The 23,400-nt window shown below is 42.9% G+C and overlaps 2 protein-coding genes across 4 annotated transcripts in view; one reads left to right on the top strand and one right to left on the bottom strand.

Annotated features, from left to right (window-relative positions):
- dnm2a (dynamin 2a) overlaps positions 1 to 18,857 on the top strand; it is a 30,256-nt gene extending 11,399 nt beyond the window's left edge. The window contains exons 6-21 of one of the 3 annotated variants that reach the window (XM_041956364.1): positions 62 to 222; positions 324 to 466; positions 883 to 1,018; positions 1,152 to 1,219; positions 1,886 to 2,024; positions 4,013 to 4,099; positions 5,907 to 5,977; positions 7,215 to 7,266; positions 8,305 to 8,316; positions 10,656 to 10,766; positions 12,616 to 12,725; positions 12,863 to 12,974; positions 13,140 to 13,304; positions 14,296 to 14,519; positions 14,684 to 14,947; positions 18,660 to 18,857. In XM_041956364.1, the coding sequence (XP_041812298.1) occupies positions 62 to 222; positions 324 to 466; positions 883 to 1,018; positions 1,152 to 1,219; positions 1,886 to 2,024; positions 4,013 to 4,099; positions 5,907 to 5,977; positions 7,215 to 7,266; positions 8,305 to 8,316; positions 10,656 to 10,766; positions 12,616 to 12,725; positions 12,863 to 12,974; positions 13,140 to 13,304; positions 14,296 to 14,519; positions 14,684 to 14,947; positions 18,660 to 18,690 (1,886 nt within the window). In that variant the 3' untranslated portion in view covers positions 18,691 to 18,857. Of the gene's footprint in view, positions 1 to 61; positions 223 to 323; positions 467 to 882; positions 1,019 to 1,151; positions 1,220 to 1,885; positions 2,025 to 4,012; positions 4,100 to 5,906; positions 5,978 to 7,214; positions 7,267 to 8,304; positions 8,317 to 10,655; positions 10,767 to 12,615; positions 12,726 to 12,862; positions 12,975 to 13,139; positions 13,305 to 14,295; positions 14,520 to 14,683; positions 14,948 to 15,211; positions 17,801 to 18,659 lie in introns of those variants that run through there. The other 2 variants (XM_041956362.1, XM_041956363.1) reach the window with 2 other exon arrangements.
- A 1,200-nt stretch (positions 18,858 to 20,057) lies between these two features.
- On the bottom strand, positions 20,058 to 22,234 carry tmed1a (transmembrane p24 trafficking protein 1a). Its single transcript, XM_041956434.1, has 4 exons — positions 22,070 to 22,234; positions 20,860 to 20,957; positions 20,388 to 20,574; positions 20,058 to 20,276 (listed from the first exon to the last, which is right to left on the bottom strand). The coding sequence occupies exons 1-4, from the start codon at positions 22,232 to 22,234 to the stop codon at positions 20,058 to 20,060; spliced, it is 669 nt and encodes a 222-aa protein (XP_041812368.1).
- Positions 22,235 to 23,400: the final 1,166 nt, after the last annotated feature.

Genomic DNA, 23,400 nt, shown 5'->3' with positions numbered 1-23,400 from the left:
ACAAACGTTCACAGACTTTATTTTTTGACTCTGGAGTGACTATTTGTGTTGTTGTATGCAGGCTACATTGGTGTGGTGAACCGCAGCCAGAAAGACATTGATGGGAAGAAGGACATTCGCGCTGCTCTGGCTGCAGAGAGGAAATTCTTCCTTTCTCACCCTGCCTACAGACATATAGCAGAGCGCATGGGCACGCCACATCTACAAAAGACACTCAACCAGGTCTGCCATCAATTTTTTGTTTTTAGCTTGTAAAATATTATTCCCTCTCTACTATGCTGTTGATTCTCTGTGATAACAGTACTGCCTCTGTCTGTCTCTAGCAATTGACCAACCACATCAGGGACACCCTGCCTGGTCTGCGCAGTAAGCTGCAGAGTCAGCTCCTCTCCCTGGAGAAGGAGGTGGAGGAATACAAGAACTTCCGTCCAGATGACCCAACACGCAAGACCAAGGCCTTGTTGCAGTGAGTGCCTCTCAATATTGCTCTTCACAACAATGCAGCATACTTGTTATTACAGTAGATGGCTTAGAGGTGGCTTGTGGCAGCCATATTGAATGCCCACTACACAAAGCAAACCCATCTTAGGGCAGATATATCAAATACAATGACTCACCTAATAAAACAAATTATTGTATTGAGGTTAACTGTGCTAAAACATCTCACATTCAATATTTTAGAGTAAAGGGAGGGGCTGCCAAGATAAGGACACACAGTAACCTCAAATAAACATAATTTAAACTTGATTTTTAAGCTGTAGCATCACTCTACAGATGAAATGGCATTAATAAACAGTATTGATAGTAGTGGCTCTCCAGGAAGGCTCTAGCTGGGAGATTATTCATGCTTGTCACGTGTCTTTTGTGCTTGACCCTTATCAGGATGGTGCAGCAGTTTGGTGTGGACTTTGAGAAGTGCATTGAGGGCTCCGGGGACCAGGTGGACACCAATGAGTTATCGGGTGGCGCCAAGATCAACCGCATCTTCCATGAACGCTTCCCATTCGAACTGGTCAAGGTTAGTGTACCATGTAGAGGAATGATATGTTGGGGATTATTGATGGTATGTTTTGTCTGTTGGAGTCTTCACAACGACTTAAGTACATTTAGATTTTTGAAAGTATCTGCATCTTTTCTCCCCTGTCCCCCAGATTGTGTTTGATGAGAAGGAGCTGAGGCGGGAAATCAGTCACGCAATCAAGAACGTCCATGGAGTCAGGCAAGTGGAGCTGAGACAAAAAACCTACCCGACTTGCAAAGAACCCCCCCCCCAGAGTTCAATAGACACCTGTATTTTGTTTTTACATGAAATACCCGCTGCTTTGCTTTTCTCCTTTCATCAAAGCTGTTATTATGCGATAATCCAAATTTTTATAATCAAGCCTTGACATCAGAGACTGAAGGCACCAATTCAGAGTGGCGTGTTCAGAAAAGTGTTTTCTGTTGTATGTGAAATGTATTTCCTCTGTTCAATTTTCCTTCACTGTTCTTCCAATCCTCTTATCTCATCACTGCAACACCACCCACTCCTTTTCTGTCTCTGCCTGCTGAAGCATTCAATTATCATGAGGTTTTGAGTTACATGCATCTGTGTCCACTGCGCTAATGTTGCCGTGTGTTCTTCACTGATACGCTCCGCATCTCATTTGTCGTTGTGTGCTGAATTACATTCACACCTGGCCTTGGGAGCTTTATCTTTACTCCACCGGTGGGGCTGACAATATTTTAGTTTTCAGTTTCTTTCTCTTTGTCCGTAACCTCAGAGCTCTTCAGTCACACGTTTGTCCTTGTTTGTACCTAATCACCTGTGGTTTTTTTGGCCCTCATGTCCGTTAACTGTTCCATTTGTCTGTCGCTGTGCCTCTGTCTCTCTGTGCATCCTCAGAACGGGGCTGTTCACTCCAGACCTGGCGTTTGAGGCCATCGTGAAAAAGCAGATCGTTAAGCTGAAAACGCCCTGTCTCAAATGTATCGATCTGGTCATTCAGGAGCTCATCAACACAGTCAGGCAGTGCACCAACAAGGTACTGCAGGTGTCCAGCATCTCCCGACCGAGCCGAGACATAGGGCAGGGGCCACCATGGGTGTGGCAGAGGGTACGCTGGCACAGAACGTTAACCAGCAGCTTCCACTAATATATATAGAAAAGTCTCTGCTGACCAGTTTGGTTATTGTATTTCAAAAATAAACATTCTGTGCAGTTTGCCCTCAGCCCATCCCAGCCTGGTTAGCCCTGTGTGCAGGCAGTGCTGTCGTGTTGTGGAGTGTTGTGACGGGTGACGTGTCATCGTGGATATGAGATGTTTCAAGGACTCAATCTGTCTGAGCATCTCTGGTCTCTCCTGGATAAGCTGCAGGTCTCACAGCTCAGTGCACATAGCCAGGAAAACATGAAGTGGTCTTAAGCTGTAATTTGGCCTTGAGTTGGAGGTGACATGTCTCTAGCTCTACCATATTGATGTAGTTTTAGAGGAACTGGCTTGTCGAAAAGAGGATGTGACAAACCTGTGGCTTGTCCTTCTCCACTGGTTGATTTGTCTGTCAACAACTAGAAATGACTAACTAAACAAACACATTTTCTCTTTTTATTTCTTCTCTTTCTCTTTCCTGGCTGTCCTCTTTTTCTTTTTCTTTCATTTCTTCCTATCCCTCTCTTTCTACCACCGCTACAAAATGCAATCTGACCCCATGACCTTTCAGAACGGGGCTCTTCACCCCTGACCTGGCTTTCGAGGCTATTGTCAAAAAGCAGATCCTCAAACTCAAAGAGCCCAGCCTCAAATGTGTGGACCTTGTGGTGTCCGAGCTCACCGCACTCGTCATGAAGTGTGCCGTTAAGGTAACCAGGGACACACCTGCTGGGATGATGGCATGAAAAGAGAAGGGATTCTTATCTATCTCTATCATCCCAGTATAATAGTCATCCCAGTGAAATCAGCCCCACCCCCACCCTTGCTACTACACCATCCATGCCCACTGCTTCAAATGTATGTATTGTCCCATCCCCACTTCCCTCCCACTTTTGAAAGTCTCCATGTCATTCAGATTGAGCATTGGCCTACGAATCACATCTGAACTTTTTATGCACAACTTCCACAAACCAGCTCCTACATCCTTTTTGACCCCAGCATCAGTTCATGAAAGCATTTTTTTTTTTTTTTTACCCCCGCCTCCACATTACGGCCTCCCTCTCTTCCTGCCCAAGACCCAGTCTGGTCTGTCAGTCAGGGCAGAGCAGAGCCCAGCTATGCTCCCTCGCTGTCCCACATGGCAGACTGACATTCTGCTATCTGCCGAACCGGATGGAAACAGGCGATGTGAGGGGGGAGATGTTGCTAATAGCCCATGGGCGCAGTGGCTTCACGCTAGCGTTTCCATAGCAACTGTGCTTCACTGCCATCTTGTGGACAGTGGATGGCACTGCACACGGTGACATGATTATACATAGTACACAGTAACCCAGCAATCCTTCCCCTCTGTCTCGCCCCATTCTGTCACTTTCCCTTCTCATCCAGTCTTCATTAATATTAATAACTATCAAAACTCTACCATCAGCTAGAGATGACCATTTTGAATCTGTTGACATGTCTTCTAAAATGGACATTGCTCTGTTTGTTGATAGTATAAATCTGTTTATCTGTTGATATTCTAAAAAATGCATGGTTAAGTTCATGGCAAACTTGCAGCATTCCTACATTGATTATTTATTCATGAAGTCATCCCTGGCTGATAGTACGTGCTTTATCACCTTGCAGAACAGACAGTCACTGTGTACTTAAGGTCTGTTTGTTGGTTTGTGGTTTGGATATGTGTGACACTGAAATGTCACTTGACTACCTCTTTCCCTTTTCTTTGTTCTACACTTATTCTCACTTCTCACTCCTGTTTCTCTCTGATACATAATGGTAAGTCCTACTAAGCTCAAGCTCACATGTAAGTGCGTGTGTCTGTCTGTTTGTGTGTATGTGTATCTCCGGTCAGTGCTGCAGTTTTGTTTTGTTTTGCCTTTCAGCTCAGTTCGTACCCCAGACTGAGAGAGGAGACTGAGAGGATTGTCACCACCCATGTCAGAGAAAGAGAAGGGAAAACCAAGGACCAGGTGAGTTAAGGCTGTTAATTGAATGGACCAGTGCCTCACGAGCATGCCAAGTGACCTCAGGTCAGCCTTTGATGTTTTTCTTTTTCATATGCGGAGAAAATACTGTAAGAGCTGCAATCTACAATTCATACGAAGCCCCACTCCATTTTTGTATTGAGATGTCAAGATCTGCCAAATTATCCTATAAATGGGTTATGGGAAATGGGAAAAGATGTAACATCAGGTGAAGTTGGCAACTGATCCATGAACACCTACCGTTCGCTGTAATAATGCAGCGTCTGGCATTGTCTGGCTCTGCATCTGCTGATCCTCAAGCTGCAACATAAGGACAGAAAAAACATGCTGTGTGTGACCCTTCCAGGTATCAGTTTTGCTCTTGCATTTGTCAAATGGAGAGCAATAAAAACACATTAAACCTTTCCATTGCTTAACAGAGCTGCAGCCTTGCAGTAACATAAATTTGTCAGTGCTATTATGTAGGGCTGTCAACAATCATTCCAAATTCAAATTTATATTGAGAAATTTGAATTGTGAATATTCTAATGTGGATGATTGTTGGATCATTGGAAAGATGAATCAGGAAGGTTTTGGTATGTTTTTTAAGTTTTTATTTGTGTCACATTTTAATTAAGTGTGTTTTACATTAATAAAATTACTGTTTCGGGTCAATGGCAAAAACAAACACTTTTAGTGGAAGTACATTGCACAAATGCCCGGAGTGATTACATTGCAGCCCGTTTCGTGGCTGCCGCCAGCAGTGCTCTTCTTCAGTAATGAAAAAACTTCAAAAACTGTTGTCGCCATTCGTCACTTGGATGCAATATTTGGGAAAATTGGGTCCATAATCAGATAATATGTGAGTGCAATTTCTTCAGGTTGCCCGGTTTGTTATTTTTATAGTGTGTGTATTTTAAATCAAGCCGCAGTTCATTATAAGATGTTGAATATAATATTCATATTCTTTTGTTTGTATTGCCCAAGCTTTTCTGTAGACCTTGAAACTAAAACTGGCTTGCAAACTTGAGATCATTGAATAAGACATTTAAATGTATTTGATAGCATTTTTCTAGAACGCAACTTGATTAATTGGGCTCAGTTCTGCAGGTCTTCTTGCAAGCAATGATTTGATCAAATCAGTTAAAATGAAACCATGTTGTTTTGGTCAGATTGGTATCTGCCTGTTGTAGGGGGGAAAAGTGCTTATTCACCCACAGATCCGATACACATATTTTCCAACTTCCAGTTTTATTTAACCATTCTTCTAATTATATCACAGCTAAGAACCATTCTGAATCATGGGAGAAAAGTGGTTATTGTATAATTTATTCAGTTTGTTTCCAGCTTTGATCACTCAGCGATGCCAAGACATTACAAGAAAAGGCATAAATGGAACCTTCTGTCTCATATAATCTTGAGCAGTAGTATTTCTTCCTTCCAAAGATGTGAATAAAACATTAGATAAACGCCATTTTGTCTTCCATTTAAGTGTTGTTTTGTTTTGCCTTTAAAGTGTTTTTCAGCAGCTCTGCGAAGCAAGAAGGGAGGCCAGTTTAATTGTAGGGTTTACAAACTGAAACTTTTGAGTAAAATCATATTCTTAAGTCCACCACATCTGCAATTTACATAATAATGTCAACCTGACGGACTATATTGGTATAGCTTTGTATAAATTTAGCTTTAGATGTAATCTCTGTCAGGGTTGTTTTTGTCAGTTGTGAAATATCAGAAGTGGCACTTTAAGCCTTCGGCAAGGGGTGTTTAATTGAGACTTCTCTGCTCTAATCATGATTTTCTGCCTTTAATTAAGGTTCTGCTGCTGATTGACATTGAGCTGTCCTACATCAACACCAACCATGAGGACTTCATTGGCTTTGCCAAGTATGTATCCTCTTCCCCCCACCTCTTCTAGTCGAACTTACAGCTTGTTGCCGGTGACCCTTGTCTCAGCACAGGCATTATGATCCCAATTAACTGCACCTTGCCTGTTTTCTAAGGTGCACTGATTCTGTAGATTTAAAAAGGAAAAGAGCTGTAACCCTGTAGCTGTCAGCCATCAATACATGTGGAACCCAGCTGCTGTTTCAGAAAGTTCACAGAATCACCACCACCGCGCTGCAGTGTCGCTCATGATTAGCCACATGTTGTATGCTGCGGTGCATCAGTGTGATGTAGCATGCCAGTTAGTGATCCTGCCACATCAGAGCATGTGTCTCCCTGTGGGAAGGCAATGATCAAGGCCCCATTAGTTGCTTACCTACCCCCCTGCATGCATCAATACTACTCCCCCTCCAGACAAAGTCAATCAAGCATGCTTGATCGCCTGACAGACAAACTTCCTGTCTGCTGTAGGCTGTTTGACTCACTATAAAGAATGCTTACTGTAGAGTGCAAGGTTAATGTGTTACTGCTTTCACATGTAGCTGCTGTTGTGCACTGGGAACTCATTTGCACACTACAAAGCACTCAGTGTTTTTTTTTTGTGTGTGTGTGTGTGTGTGTGATGTATATCTGTAAGCCGCTCAGAGCTCGTGGTTGAGTACACGTAGTCCCTAGTGCAGCAGTTACACTAGCATGCAGTTGAGTGGAGCTCCCCTCCTCTGTGTGGGTTCTGTCGTTGACCGAGTAACAAAGCAAGCCCCCGTGTGTGAGGGTTGATGCCTAGCCTCTGCATGGCAAGTGGATTGCTGTAATGTGTCAGAGGTCAGCTAGGGCTGTTTAACGGTTCTTATGACATCACTTTCAGTCTTGACTACAGAAGGCTGGATGATGGTAGCACCCCAGGGTACGGCAACAACAGGTGGGCTAACAGAAAGGATGTAGGATTGTGTGTACAGTATGTGTGTGAGAGACAGTTTGACCCTCCATTTTCTCCAAATTCCACCAAAACCCACTTTCACTTTCAGTATGTGCATTGTAGTATGATAATAACAAACCATAACACCGAAACCAGGCAGTTGATTCACATAAAAGACTAAAGGATAAAACATATGAAACCAAATACTGGAAATAAATAGAACTTGGCTATTTAGTATGTATATTTGAAACAGGTTGTGCTTGATGTGTTGCCTGTCATCAATAGTTATCATATTTTCTGTTCATCTTTGTGTAATGACAGTGCCCAGCAGAGGAACACAGCAGCAAACAAGAAGAGGGCCATACCCAACCAGGTACGTTTTATCACGCAGCTCTGGCCTTTCCACTAATCCAGATTTAATCCCCCGTGAATGATGCCTCCCATTACCAGTCGATTAATCAACCATGTGAATATACGTCACCCCAGCAATGATTTAGCCCATAGCCCTTAATCTATCTTGACCTATCTAATTAGCAATGATACCTCCCCTGTACTGTACATCATTTTAACTACAGACTGTACCCAGTGTCAGTCTCTTGTAATCCTCATTTTGAAGTGGCTGGTCTTTGTCCACATTGTTGTAACTGGTATTTCTCCTCTTCTGTTTTATTCTGACTGATATTTAGCCAAGTTTGCTGAATTTCAATGTGTGCCTGTAAGATCCTGAAACATTACAACTGTGCTAATCAGCTTTAGAGATTGCAGTTTCAGTGAGGGGAAAGTAGCCTTAGCAAGCTTAAAGAAGACCCTGCTTCCCTGCTTTCCTGAAACAAGCATTTGTTTCCATGGCTATTATTAATTTGCATGTTACCCAGGCATGTTGTTCTACTGCAAAGCAACAGTTAATCACAGAATTACGTTTGTTGTTTTGTTGCCTTCCCATTAACTCACAAGCATCTTTTGTATTGACATTCAGAATGTGCATGGACCCCACCCCTATCAACTGAGCAACAAATATGACATAACCAAATTGTGGTATACTTGAAGTAATTCTAATTGCATGTAACTCTCTTGCTCTGTCTCTCTGTCTCTCTCTGTCTCTCTCTCTCCCTCTCCTGCCTCTCTTCATTTCTCTCTGGTTGTCTCATGGATTATTCTTCCCTTCTGTTTCCTCCTCTTTTTGCTGCCTTCAATCCTGTCCTCCCTCCATTTCACCCTCTTTTTTTCAAACATTTCTTGAATGTTCATTCTTTCTCTCTTACTTCTTGATTCCCCTCCTCTCCTTCCAACTGTCCACTTGCCATCTTTTATCTTTCCCTCATCTTGCTTGCTTGCTTTCTCATACTTTTTGCTATGATTTTATACTGCCCCACCTTTGCTTTAATTTCCCCTCCCCTTCCTGTTACTGCAGGGTGAGATTCTGGTAAGTACCCCACAGATTTAAACCACGCCCTGCCAGGGGCAGCAGGGGTAGGCCATGCAGAAGAACTGAGGCCATCACACACAGGTCAGCCAATATGGTTAGGGTGGAAAAGACAAACTGCTGTGAGAGAACAGAATCAACAGCTTCCTGCAAATACAGGAGTCAATACATTTCACCATAACGGGTTGTTCTACCCCTCTGCAGCTTGGCGGACTGGGAGAGGTCCACGAGGAGAAGGTAGAGTCTAGAGGCTGGACTGATCAACTGGTATAAAATAACATTGTAGGAGTAGCACAAAGTTACCAGTAATTTGGAACTTACAGGGCAGGTTTGCTCTCTTAATTCGTGGTTTCATTTTAACAAGACAGTAATTGTCTTTTTAATTGTACGCACCTGGGTTGCTACTAACATTTTACCCTTTGTCCACCAAATATTTTAAACAAGATATGAATTCTTTCACCCCCACAAAAGATTGTGGCCCTTTACAATGCTCTGTGTTACTAAGGACCACTGAGAGAAAACGGGCAGACCTTCCACCACTGACCGTGGACGGCGTCAGTTCTCTTGTCTTCAGGTTTATACCTCTGCTGCTGCCTCATGCATGGTGACTCAAAAGTTTGCCTTGTGAGAATCATCCTAAACGTCTCTGGGAACAAAACGGGGAGGGAGTGGGGAGTGATCAAATCAGCAACAGTTAACTCTGACATTTTCTTTGGATTCATTTCCTGTGATTTCTTTTTTTTTTTCAGTGCATGTTAAAATACTTTCCTACTGAAAGTACATTCATGTCTAAACAAAAAAACCCACCTGTCTCCAAGTCTTTAGTTGTTATTTCTGTATTCAGAGCTGGTCAAAATGATCCGTTGTTTAATATGGTGACTGGTTGTGGCTTTGGGGTGTATTTCAGACATTCAATCAAAATTCCTTGTTAACATCTCTTTACTTTTATTACACACAATCTTTACAAATGTAAATGAGCATGTTCCATTCTAACCATTAAAAAGTCTTTGAATCTTTGTATCACCTCTTTAAGCAAAAATGGGTTGAACATTTCTTGACAGTTGGCTACTACTGAAATAGCATGCAAACAAAAGCATCTCATCTGTGACACCCTCACATCTCATCATTCCACTTCCTTAATGTCAACTTGGTTAGAACATTTCCAACTGACTTTAATACAGGGGATTTCCTTGTTTCTGATTTTTTGTTTTTTATTTCCTCGCCAAGGCAAACTACCAGTTTAGCTCCTATGTAATTGCCTCCTCTCCAATGTTTATGTTGGCGCTTTGGAACTAATGAACCTTTTTTTTTTTTTTTTTCCATAACTCACTCCAGTCGTCTGCTGGATGGAGAGGGAGTGAAGGAGAGAGGTCCAAACCAGACTTTGGAATGGGCATTTCCACTTAGCTTTCCTTAGCACAAGAGCACACTTTTTGCAGTTTCCCCCATTGTACTTGAAATGCATGGGAGTCTATTTAAAAAAGATAGGAAAAAAGCATCCCCAAAATGCCTTATTTTCCTCAGTGATTCACTCAACTCAGCCTCTCAGTGTGATGTATTTCCTCCCTCTCCATCTCTCCACTTAAAATTTTTGCTGTTTAGAAGTCTGTCCCTCTATGAACTTTACGAAGTCAGCTAACTAGACTGCTTTTTTTTCCATTGCAGCTGTTTTCTCCTCCTCTACCCATCTTTTGCGCTCACCTCTCCCCGTCTTTTACTTACCCCCCGTATATCCGAGTCCAGTTAACCCCACTAACCCTGCTTTTTTTAACTACAACTATATAGTCTAGCTTTGACTGACCTGCTGACACTTACATACCACCGTCGACCTTTGGTCTTTGACTGTGTGTCAGGGCTAGCGTGGTCTGTGACCATCTGGTCCTGTTTGTTGGTTTAAGGATTTCTTTTCTGTTGAGTGAAAAAGAACCAGCACTACATCCCTTTTCAGTATTTTCAACTAAACCTTTTGATGCTTTAGGATACATTTAGCCGTATCACACACTGTATGCATTACTGTCCTTTGGTCACTCGATGCTGTTTACTCAAGTAAGTTTCATGCTACTGTTTTCAAGTGCATCAGTAATATTAAACTCCCAGACACAAAAATCGAGAATATGCAGATAAAAAAAAAAAAAAAGACAACCAAATTTACAGTGACCTATCAGGTAAGCAGGTAAGATTTTATTATTCATGTTAATAAATATTAATGGTGCAACACTAGTGGGGCCCTCATGTCACCAGTACATATGCCTGATTGACAAAGCTGTTTTCCTCCATCCTCCTGGTACCCCTCTCTCCCTACCACCCTTTTCTCTCTCCCACATCTCCTCGCTGTGCAGGTGATCAGGAAAGGCTGGCTAACCATCAACATCAGCATCATGAAGGGAGGCTCCAAGGAGTACTGGTTTGTCCTGACCGCTGAGTCCCTGTCCTGGTACAAAGATGAGGAGGTGAGAGGGATTTCTGTTCCAATGCTGTTTTTCTCTGGACTCACAGGGATAAAGCTAGCTAAGATGAGATGACACAGAACCACAGGATACACCACAGGATGCATAAAGATGAAGATGCAGAATTTGGCGCTTTTGCCATAAACGATCCCAAGTGGAGATTTGGTGTCATCACCCATGGTGGCTGGAGGTGTGTGCGTCCCATCCCAGCCTAACCAATGTGCAGACTACTGTTCAGCTGTAGCCTGATGAACAGGTAGTCTGAACACTGGGCAGGCGGGGGGGTGAGGAGGACTCTGATAGGAGGAAGGACCCTGAGGTCATTGCGGCTGCAGGTCGCTAACCTAGGACAGTAGGACAGAGGACACATAGAGTAAACATTACCCCAGTGAAACAAATGCACAAATGAAAAAGGCCCGTACATGGAAAAGTGGATATATCACGATCCATACAGATGAAACGCCACAATGCTTTTTATCTTATTGATTGATTCGAGTAAATAAATCTATACATGGTTGAACTGCATTCGCTCTTGGCCAAAAAACTACAGTATTTGCACACTCGACAAACTCTGCTCTATGGTTTATTTATATGATAGACCAGTTTAAAGGTTGTTTTCTAGTACTTGAAGTGTAATATTCAGTACCAGGGACATGTAGGTATACTGATGTGTAAAGATTACATGATCTAAAATCAAATCATCTAGTTTCATGATCATTTGATTTTAGACTTAGTTCAAAAAAGTCATATAACTATGTTGAACATTTGTCTGCAATGATCATAAGTGCATAGAATGCATAGGTAGTATTTTAATTGCCTTACTCACCGCTTGATCTTCTTCCTAAGGCATCAGTAGTATCCGTTCTTCCATTGAAATAAAAAGACCCCTTACAGATACCACTTCACTGCTAAAGATGAACTCCAGTTCAGTGGCCTCTGTGTGCCCAAACACCAACTGGAAATGGTGCATTTTCACGTCGGCCGCCTTTTGCGAAGACGCAGAGAAATGAAAAGAAAGAGAATGAGAGAGGGAGGATGGTGGAGGCAAACTGACGTGGCAGGCGGGCTGAAATGTTCCAGCCGGGATCTGACTTTGGAATTTGCAGGAAATCGTACTGGGTTACGGGGGCCGGAGGGGGGGGTGTGATTGTGTGTGTACAAGTGTGCATGTGTGTAGGCGCTTGCCCATGAGTCCTCCTGTATCTTTTAACATTCGGACAGTTGGTTATATCTGTACGAGTGCATGTTTTTGCACACACCCAACTCCTATGATATGTGTTTGTTCAATTCGCTCACGCTCATGTATGTTTGTTTGTCTTTGCACGTGCAGTTAAGTATCTGGCCGTGTGCGTGCGTGCGTGCGTGTGTGTGTATGTATGTGCGTGCGTACACGTGTGTGTGTGTGTGTGTGTGTGTGTGTGTGTGTGTGTGTGTGTGTGTGTGGTAGGGGCGGGGGATTGTGTGGAACTCTGAGTGATGTAACTGTTGGGCCTGCGCCGCTCTCTGTGTTAGTGCAGACGTAAACGCTTCCAGATGTCTCTGCTCAACAGTGAAAGCTGGCACCCCATCCCCCCAGAGCTCCCTCATGCTCCTCCTTTTCTTCCTCTCCTCCTCCTCTCCCTCATCATGCATTTCTCCGTCTCACCAGCCTGGTGGTGGTCCACACAGAGGAAATGCATTCCATCATGTCTGCTCATTGGTGGAGAAGCGCTAGCAACCGCTGTCCTCTGTTTTCTTCTCCATTACCAAAATATATACAATTGCTCAATTTATGAAGATATAACTATTTTCCGTTGTATATTCAGGTCTGTTCTGTTGTAAATACACATTTATTCTGTCTTTCTCACGCTAGGAGAAAGAAAAGAAGTATATGCTGCCACTCGATAACCTGAAGCTCAGAGATGTGGAGAAAGGCTTTATGTCTACAAAGCACATCTTCGCAATCTTCAACACTGAACAGAGGTCAGGGTTGTTAAGTTAATGTTTGGGAATGTACATGTACTTTATCTTCGTGTTTGTGTGCGCATGCATATCTTTGTGTACTGAGTAAGCCTACGCACTCACAAGTACATGTGTTTGTCTTTTGTTTATCTGTACAGGAACGTGTACAAGGATCTTCGCCAAATAGAACTGGCCTGCGATTCTCAAGAGGATGTGGACAGCTGGAAAGCGTCCTTCCTCAGGGCAGGAGTTTATCCGGAGAAGGACCAGGTACAGTGTGTGGGTGGATGGGTGGTGCTTTCTGCTTCTACGAAAGCAATAAATTAGTCGATAAGTGTCGTAATAGCTACTTCTACAGAGAGCGACTGTGAATATGTGTTCATGATATAATTCTAATTCATCTCTGTGTGTGCGGGTGTGTGTTGCTGTTGTTAGACGGAGAATGAAGAGGCGGCCCCTGCAGACACGTTCTCTATGGACCCTCAGTTGGAGCGGCAGGTAGAAACCATCCGCAACCTCGTGGATTCGTACATCGGCATCATCAACAAATCCATCAGAGACCTCATGCCCAAGACCATCATGCACCTCATGATCAACAATGTGAGTCCACACGTCTTAAGCAGCAAACACAAGCCATGAACAGACTGAGTGTCGGCAGATTCAGAACTGACTTAAAATTAGAGAGACTGTCTGAGTCTATTACCTCAACACTGTGCGTTGTATTTCACCTGTGGAGAATTTACAGAAAATGAAGGAGTTGAGCCATGACAACTAAGTCGTACAGTGCAGTGTACACCCCACTACCTTTAATGTGTTAATTAAAGTGTCACAATAGTCAAATGTAATAGTAATTAGTAATTCTGCATGTGTTTTTGTACAAGCTATGCAAACCTCTATGTATGTATATATGAATGTAGTGTTCTGTTAGCCATGTATGCTTGCAGAAATGTTGCCATTAGCCACCAAATGTAGCATGTAGCCTAAATGACTGTATTCTTTCTAAAAATAATCGAGACACCTGATAAACCTGTGATCTGAGCTGAGATCAAATGAACTGCTGTTTAATTAGGTCAAAGTATCTTTGCACCATGGAGCTGTGCAGAGTGGTGTTCAGTTTTCTCATTCATTTTAGTAGCAACAGCGGTCATGTATTTCATGTTAGCACAAGGTCATAAACTTTAAGACACTAATTAACAAAATTTATGATGCATGCTTACTGTGACTTGTCTGCTGTTCCTTTTTATTAGGTTTTATTATTCTAGTGAGCTCACTTGATGGCTTCCAGCAACCCAGCAGCTACACACACTCACACACGCACAAAACCAACACTTACACCGCTGTCCACTGGGCAGCTCCTTTACAAAGGTTTTGTCTTATTTTGTTTAAGGATCAAATAACGCCAGTCAACAATAGTTTTCGCTCTTGTGGTTGTGGTTAGTCTCCTCCTTTCTTAACCTTAATCTCACTCCTTTCAACTAATAAATCTAATAATTTCACTCCTGGCCACTGCTGCACCAGGTCTAAAAATTCTCAGTGTTAATTGCTGTAATTTGCCACCATCTTTGTTTTAATAGTCTTAACTTCCATTCAGGCAAAGGATTTCATCCACTCTGAGCTGCTGGCCTACCTCTACTCATCTGGGGACCAGAACAGCCTCATGGAAGAGTCTGCTGACCAGGCCCAGCGAAGAGACGAAATGCTGCGCATGTATCATGCACTCAAGGAGTCACTGCACATCATTGGTGACATCAGCGCCAATACCGTTTCCACCCCAGTACCACCGCCTGTAAATAGCACCTGGATCCAAGATGCCAGGTGATCAGGAATAACTAACATATATATTATAATTATCTCTATACATATATATCAAATGAAAGGTACATATAATAGTCAGTGCTTCAAACAGCTGGGTTTAACTCAGTTAACTTTAGAGGTTGTTATTACAATGTCAGTTTCATTTTATCATATCCTCCTCTCAGCCCAACCCCTCAGCGCAGGCCACCTCCTTCAGCAGCCCCGCCCCCCAGCCGTCCACCTGCTGTTCGGGGCTCAACACCAGGACCACCCTTGAACCCTACTCCTGCCTTTGGAGCTCCGCTCAACCCCTCCCCCGCCTTCGGCGCACCACCGATCCCCTCTCGCCCAGGCCCACCCATCAACGCCTACAACAGCAACCTGGATCCCTTCAGTGCACCCCCTCAGATCCCCTCCCGGCCTGCCCGCGTCCCACCCGGTGTACCCAGGTATGACTTTCTGCTCTGATGTGTGTACATTGCTTTCTTGCACTGTAGTTGTAATATTTTGTCACTAACATTTCATCATTTTTCAAGTCACAGGCATCCTTTGTCATTTTTCTCCAGTCATCCCACCAGTTTAATATTTTTGGCATTCATTCTTCTTTCACTTTTTTCTCTCTCACGCTCCCTCACTCTCTCTGTCGGGTTATTTTGGTTTCTGAACTGTCCCACGTCTCACTCCTTGTTCTCTATCCTCTCTCCTCCTTGCAGCCGAAGACCCCCAGGCGCTCCTTCTCACCGGCCCACCATTATCCGCCCTGCCGAGCCCTCCCTGCTAGACTAGACCTGTGGCCAAGCCCACCTAAGTGTGTGTGTTTGTGTGTGTGTACATCTACACACTAAGGGCCAGGGGCGGGGGCTCGAGGGGAGGGGCCGACTGATAGTGGTGCATAATGTGCATCGTCCAGCCGTATTAATATGTCTCTTCAAGCAATGTAATAAGCTGCTAATACTGTCTTCATCAGTGCACACGAACGAGAGAAAGCCCTTAACCACTTGAATATTACATTCGACTGCTGTGGCAATTGTGTAATACGAAATAAAACCCAGCTGATCTGTAGGATTCATTTAAGTTTTATCAGAACGAGATGATGTATCAAATTCAGTTCAAGAGCTTTTTTTTTTATTGTAATAACTGGTGTATTTCCTCTGACAAGGTTCCTGGCAGAAGCTCATGAAATAACTTATTAACTGTTACGGGCTGGCTTTCCTCTCCCCTCCCCCCTCCTTTTTAGATTGGCCCAGACCCCACGAGTCTCGATCTCTATGTAATATACACACTTAACCTGTTGTTAATGTTTTACTGGGTTTTCATTTTCTAACTGATTTCATACTGAAAAACAATAGCTTATTATCACTGTCGTTATTTTGGTGATGTCGATTACTTTTTTTTCCTTGTGTTATTTTATTCGAGCGACTTTGTCCTTTTTAATGAACGTCATAAATGTAGCTTTAAAAATGGAATCCTAATCGCAGAAAAAAAAACAAAAAAAGAAAGTATAAAAAAACACGGGGCAGGGTTGCATGAGACCGAGAGAGTAGCTTCAGCACCCCCCCCTTCCCTCTGTGAATGATCCTTCCACGATAAAAAGATGTCTGACAGATTGACCGTTATAATCCGAGCACTTCTCGCCATCTAGCCTTACAACAAGCCGCTCATGACGGGGATGTTGTAGTCCGTTACCAGAACACTATGCACAAAAACCCGGGAGAGGGAGAGAGACGGGCTGAAGGCTGTCTGTCTTAGCAGGATGCTTTCTCTCCACCAATTCTGAGTTGTTAAAGCCTTGAATTTTAATCCCTTTAGACTCAGTTGAACCCCAATGGGACTGTCAGCCTTCGGGTAGACTTTGTTCATTCTGGATTAGCCGATTCATAGAGCAGAGCACACAGTACTGTTTCCTCTCAGAGAGGATAAAACTCGGCGAAGCAGTGGGGTGTGTAGACGAGGGTGTATCTGTGATTTAGAGTATGAAGATGGTATTAAGCATTTCGGAGTTGGCACATCTCTTTCTGGGCTTAGTTGTCAGCACATGTATTATTGCTATCAGTTCTGCTTCCATGCGTTAAAATATTGTTGTATATAGCTGGCCTATACTGGGGAGTTAGCACTTGTATCTCATTTAATGGCAGGGTTGATGACAAACACATGCTATCGATTATAATCAAAGCCCAACACGTTAAAATGCAACTCTAGTTGTCAAATTAAAGGAAGCACTAACACTGTCAGTTCTTAGATTAACCTTGGGTGTAGGGAAAAAGAGATTGGTCATCTCCTGATGCATTATTTATAACCTGGGCATTTGTCATTTCATTTGATGTTTTTGGTTGCAGTTGTATCAGCTCTGTGCAACTCGGCTCCCCAGCATCTCCTGGACTGTTATGTGGGGTTCCGCTGCAGGGGTTAGCTGTTTAAACTAGTTGTGTGCTGGGAGGGCACTTGGGGCTGGACATTGTCGACACATCTGTGATTATTTGATAATGAATATCTTTTGATTGCTCTTTGGTATTTGACCATTTAAACCCAACTTTCCTTGAACATGTTTAGGGGGAAACTGATCGAGCGGGGAGTGACGTTGGGCTGGCAGGATGTTTGGATGTTTCTGTTTTTGGTTTGATCAGTAGTGGTGGTGAGCAGGTGGCGGGAATTGTGGTGTACCAAAGCACGCTCTGTCTAGAGAAGCTGTCTAAGCTATTCTCTGTTCCCAGAACAGAGAATAGAAACTTAATTAGCCAACCTGGCAAGACAAAGAAACTGTAAAGAATTCAAAACTGTCCCAAAACCGCAGCCTCTAGAGATGGTGTGCTTTTTTCTTCCCCATGTAATCCTCTACAGGTCTGGCTTTCAGTGACAGTGCCAGAAGGAGCAAAATAAGTTTATAAAACAGTCCTGAATCTTTAGTTTGATGACAGTTTACATTAGATCATCCACAGACCCCTGGTGCACAAAAGTTAGTAGTTCATGTGATAAAACTTCTTATTGGCCAAAGCTTTTTGAAATTCCCTCGTGCCTGTCACTCAGCCTGCCCTCGAGGAGCCCGGACTGTAAATGCCCTGTAATACATTAGGTTGTGGCAAAACTGCCTCTCTGTACCCTGCATCCTTCCTCTTTCCCTCCCCTTTCTGAATCTGGTGGAAGGGGTTGGAAACCAACCTGCAAAAATCTCTTTTCTTTTTGATTGCAAACCCTTGTCAAGTGCCTCTGTAGCAATTAATTGATTTGAATAAACAACATGGGCTGATTTAGAATGGAGAGTTAATAAAGAGGTGTTGTGTACAATAAAGGGACTGGCTCTGGTGGTTGGTGTCTCCTTGTGTCCTGTGTGATCCACTTTCTCTTCTCGCTCAGGTAATGTAGCACCCCTCCTGGCTCTCCTCTCTTCACTAGACTCCCTTCCTACATCTCAGCCAGTACTGACTGACATAAGGCCACAGACGTTCCTATGGCAACCCTCTACTGGCAGGCCGCCTGCTTTAGAGAGGCTTTGCTCGAACAATGGTCACTCATCTTTACTCTAAGCACAAACATTGTCGCCAAATGTGAAGTGATGAACAAAAAAATCAATACCATGTCATAATAATAGTAGCCTTTCGTTGTTGTGTATGAATCAAAGATACCTATAGGGAAAAGTTCAGCCCCCTTCTAAGATTGGATGTTTGTCTTCAGTATTGAATCAGATTTAATGTGTTTTTTGAAGCTGACCAGCAAGAAAAGACCTTTTGATGTCAAAGTGAAAACAGATCTACTCGTGATTCAGTGTTGTAAGAATAAAACATAACTTCTAAGTGGGCGGGGATGTTTTTATAGGCATGATTTATAGCGCTTACCCTGAATTTATAGAAAACCCCTGACCGCATTTTTTCCAAGCATCTTTCAAAACAGTTCTGTGCTCATTTCACCAGTACAAAACATTGTCACTGTTTTAATGTGATTCTCTTTGAGCTGCAGCGTTAATTAATGGATTAATCTGGGTTTATATGTCAAATCATATCCTCCAACGAGAGTGGAGGATGATCCCTTCTTTAAGCCCTCTCACCAGCACAGACTGCCTCATTACAAGTGCCCTTGCTGTTCCAGTGACTGGATCTTGTAGTGTCGCCTGTCAGAGTGCACATCACGAGGTTAAGAGATTAATGTTGGTTGATTCTCCTTGAACAGGCGCCCGGCTCCCCGTCGAAACCAGTGGTGACCTTGACCAGCCTGAGGTGGACACGACACGACTTCAATCCATGACAACAGCAGGACTGCAGAAGAATTACATATCTTTCAAAAAAAAAAAAAAAAAAAAAACCTCACAACAATGCTGCTACAGGCCTCATATGCAATCTGTGACTGTCAATAAAACAGACAAACTGTCATTATTAGTAACTGAGACATCAAACTAAAGTTATTTACTTAATATTGAATGTTTCTGAAACAGTTCTGAACATGACATATTTGAATATTTCCACAGATGATCAGAACCAAGTTGTGTAAAATCTAATTTAGAGACATAAATCTAATGCAGATATTTTCTGTTTCCTACAATTTCCTAGAAGACTGTCGATTATTTATTTGAACAAAACAACAATCTGAGCTACATAATGATTGAACTGACACATTACCACATACAGTGCCACATAAAGAATTAATCATGAGAACGTTTTCTTTTTAGCGTTATTGTTGTTGCATGTCTCTGCTCAGTGATGACAAAGAAAAGTGCCTTTCAAGCGGTGGAGCGTGACCACGGAATGTGACTTATGACAGAAAATGTTCATGAGTGCTTCAGGAAGCTGAGCCGTCACAAAGTTTCAACACCGTGTGAGGAAATAATGTGGTAGTGATTGAAACACACAGTAGGTTTTGCCTGCTAAATGTTTTTTTTTTTTTTAATAGCTAATGAAATTGCATGAAACACATGACTGCAATGTGTCCAACTAATGGCAAGGACTTCACTGTTTCCTGCCTAATTAACCTCCAGATGGAGAAATTGATCAGGGAGATATGAATACATGTCGTTTTATCACAATAAAGACTTAAGACGGGGGGTTCTTTTTTATATTAAGTTTAAGGCTTAGTTTAAAAAAGCAAAAAAAACTGGGTTTTTTTCTTTTTTTTACAGTACATTCTCAAGAGGTGAGGTTTTCTTGGTTTGTGTTGGCCATTCTTTTGATAAAACATAGCTTAGGGTCATAAATGTTGATGTGAAATATATCCGAAATTCAATAAAACAACATTCCAGTGAGAATGGCTGTGGTTTTCTACCTTCCCCAATGACATTATTAAAAAATATCAGTATTTTATGTGTGTGTGTATTCATGAATACTTTATACAGCTTGTGTGTGTATATTACAGTACTATAAATGTGATTTCCAGGTGTTGTCTGGAGTTCACAATGTCACAAAACACCACAGCCAGCACTTTTTGGCTGTAATAAAAGTTGCCAGTGCAGTCTTTCCCAAAAGTGTGAACTATCCCTTTAAAATCAGCTCTCAGGGCACATGTCAGTTAAGGGTTTTGGGTCTAGCACACACAGGTCTGCACACTCTGGGCTGGAGTTTCATTAAACCGTTGTGGCTACGTGTGGACCCGCTTGGTGTCATCAAAGAGCCGTCGCAGGGTGTAGATTTGAGCGGATGCGACGGCGAGCATGACAAGCAGGTTGAGGCAGGACCAGAAGGACACCCGCCACAGGTTGTCCTCCAGAAGGTAGCGGTCCCTCGTCTCAAAGGCCCGCAGCACAGTCTGGACCTGGCGGCTCCTCTCCAGGTGCTGGTACACAGAGTCCATCGTGGCCTTGAGGAGGAAGAAAAGAGGGGCAGACAGGAAGTGAAGGAGAGTCAGTGCTGGGATGTGTGCACATCAAAAAGAAATGACATCAGATAACTGAAGTTGTCCCTCTCTCACCCTGATGTCCTCCAGTTTGTACTCCACCATGCTCTCCTCCACAGCCACGTCCGCCCAATCATCTCGGCCTCCACCTGCGCTGTTCTGGCTATTAATGATCACCTCAAAGAACACCATCTTCTCTGACAGTTTGCTGAAGCTGTTGTCGAAACACAACCCGTAGTCTCCACCTTCAGTGGGATCCACCCTGCAGGGAAAAAATAAGATATCCAAATTTGGAAACAGTCAGCATTTGCTCTGGGCTATATCATGGTTGAAACTGCTCACTAGAATGGATCAACAAAATAATAGTGTGATCACTTGTTTGTACTGTACTGCATATACTGCACAAGGGAAAGTTTTCATGTATTTTGGGTTAGGGTAAGCAGGCCCTGATGCTTGCTCATTGGATTCAATACAAATAAAGAGTATTACAGGATCTGAGCATCACATTAAAAGCAGGTGGTTTTCAGAGAGCGTTTAGGTGACCCACGTGTGAATGCCATCAGATCTCCTGAAGTCAGAGACCAGCCGGTATCCGCTGGGTGAGATGAGGGCAAAGCCGACATCCAGACCCGACCCAGCCAGGACCTGTAAAAGACACGAATGGATTGAGGTCAGTTACGCAGGACATACAGCCCTCAAGTCACAATTACCCAGAACTGTTATCTCCACTCTTTCACTCTGCAGCTCACAGCTCAAGCTTTAATTGGACTATCTGGGCAACGGCTGTCTGAAATTCAAATTAAAGCCCTGATAGTACACGGAGCAACAGCCCAGCTCACATAATATTCCATAGTAATAATTGGACAGTTTGGGTATCTGTGTAGGCAAATTCTCTATTTAACTACCTACTAATGTCCACTCTCTCTCGCAAAAGGAGAGCTCATTGTCAGACATGCTTCAACAGTGCTGATAGGGATTCAGCAACTTTCTCAAGGTGTTGGTTTTCTTTATCTCTCATTTAAACTACACAAATGCCTCACAGTCTGTTGATATATGCATGATCTTTGGCTGCGTTAATCTCAAAGTGTCGAGTCAGACAGTACAGCTCCACACATGAAGCGGCCTCAGACGATGCAGAGCGCCATGTGTCAACAGCTCCAGTGACAGAAACTCCTTCTTCAGAAAGCACAGAGCTGTGTCAAGGGGGGGGCAGCCAAGACTTTACCTTACCCTGCAGCTGCCAGAGGGTGCAGCAGTAGCATGATGACTGTGGTGTGATGGAATGAGGTGAAGCAATGCAAAGGTCACGGCCATAAACCCATAATGTCAATACTAGATTAAAGACACTTCACTGTTTGAAAAAGATGGTGAAAATATGTATTTGTATTTTGCATTTGTCATTAATTTGAAATTAATTATGTTAGCTTTACATTTTGGATGTATTTACAATGTCATCATCGTGTAAAGGCATGTTCCTGCTTGGATACATGTTAAGTGCTTTTGCAATGTGTTTTAATGGGCTATTATTCGGGGTATAATAAGGGTTTTTCTATCTCTTTGTTCTGTCTCAGGTGTCTTTAGTGGGTTTGTTATCTCTCTGCATGCAAGACCAAAGTCCAAATCCTGTTCACTTGTTGTTCACTCAGTTGGACATTAATCACAAACTTTAATGAAGCTTTTCGAAGCAAACAGAAGGTTACACTGTCACAGTACCAGTCCCACACAGTCAGACAAGATAGAAAGAAAGTTATGTTTACCTGATATTCAACTTCCATGCTGTCGTTCCTTGCAGCGGTTTGGTAAAAACACTCTGTGCTGCCAGCAGGTAACAGAAATGTGAATTCTATGTTTTCACCCCAAGTCGAGCCTACAGTCAGAATTAAACATGCCAGCGAACACAGCTCCACGTACACTTTCGTCATCCTCTGCTCACAGTGTACAGTCCATTAAGTCCACTTCCAGCAACTTGCAGCAACTTTCTTGCACATGCACAATTAAAGCAGTTTCACTATATATCTGTAGTTGCTGACTCTCATACTCTGATGGCTGGAGAAAAAAAAAAGCCTGACAGTCAAAGGTTCCTTGAACAGAGCTGAACGAGTGGAGCCACCGTCTGTGTCGACCAATAGCGCTCTGCAGTCTGGACTGCAGCCACATGCAAATCTGTGACAAGGTGCAATAATGCTCATCATGTAGTACCTGATGAAGCCTTATGATACCTGGAGTATGAAGCCCTGTACAGATAGTGAAGGTAAAATTAGATAATAATAATAATATAAACTCTTATTACCTTTGAGACTCTTTGTACTGATTTTAACTTTTCATTTTTCTACATTATTTATTCCATAATAAATGCTGCACTTGCCATGTCCTCTTCTACTCTGTAGGGGGAGCTGTGGGTTAAAAGCAGAAAAAAGCAGGCCACACAGCCTTGATATCATGGATGTGCTTAGAAGAACTTTATCTGGGTAAGAGAGGGTACAGTAGGGTAGGGTAACTTACACATGCTTAACTGATGCATAAATTGATGATTGATGATTTAATGCATGATTCAATGTAGACTTGATCATAAATTCCTGTTGCTCACTGAGAAATGACGGGATGAGATGGTGCAATCACATGATGCTTAATGGAGCATCAGTTCACAATTGTTCACTCGCAGTTACTTCACACACTTCAAATTAGGCAGACGGATCAATTGTCCTTATAAATCTCTTTTTACAAGCTATAGTGGTGGAACATGAGGTTTATTTTGTTTTATTATTATGCTTTTTTGCTTTTGTTGAAAAAAGTGGAGTGTAGCACGGAATAGGAAGGTGCACTGAAACCAAAAACATCTGACAGGTGCCAATCAGGGAGGCTGTGCAGCATACGTTTATATTGCGATAAAGGAAGAAAGAAAAATAATACTAACAATACTGGAGACTGTATGCAGCTACATGTATTTGAGTGCATGTGACCAGTTTGACGAAAACAGCTTCATATTTCAATGAGAACTGGTTCTGCTCTGCTCTCAGTCCGGCTGGGTCTCTGGTGTTTATGGATTCCAGCTAATTTCGCGACATATGAATCAAGCGTGAAGCTGTGA

Source organism: Chelmon rostratus, chromosome 17 (assembly GCF_017976325.1).
Source record: "Chelmon rostratus isolate fCheRos1 chromosome 17, fCheRos1.pri, whole genome shotgun sequence".
NCBI classification, from domain to species: Eukaryota; Metazoa; Chordata; class Actinopteri; order Chaetodontiformes; family Chaetodontidae; genus Chelmon; species Chelmon rostratus.
This window is presented reverse-complemented; position numbering and strand designations above follow the sequence as displayed.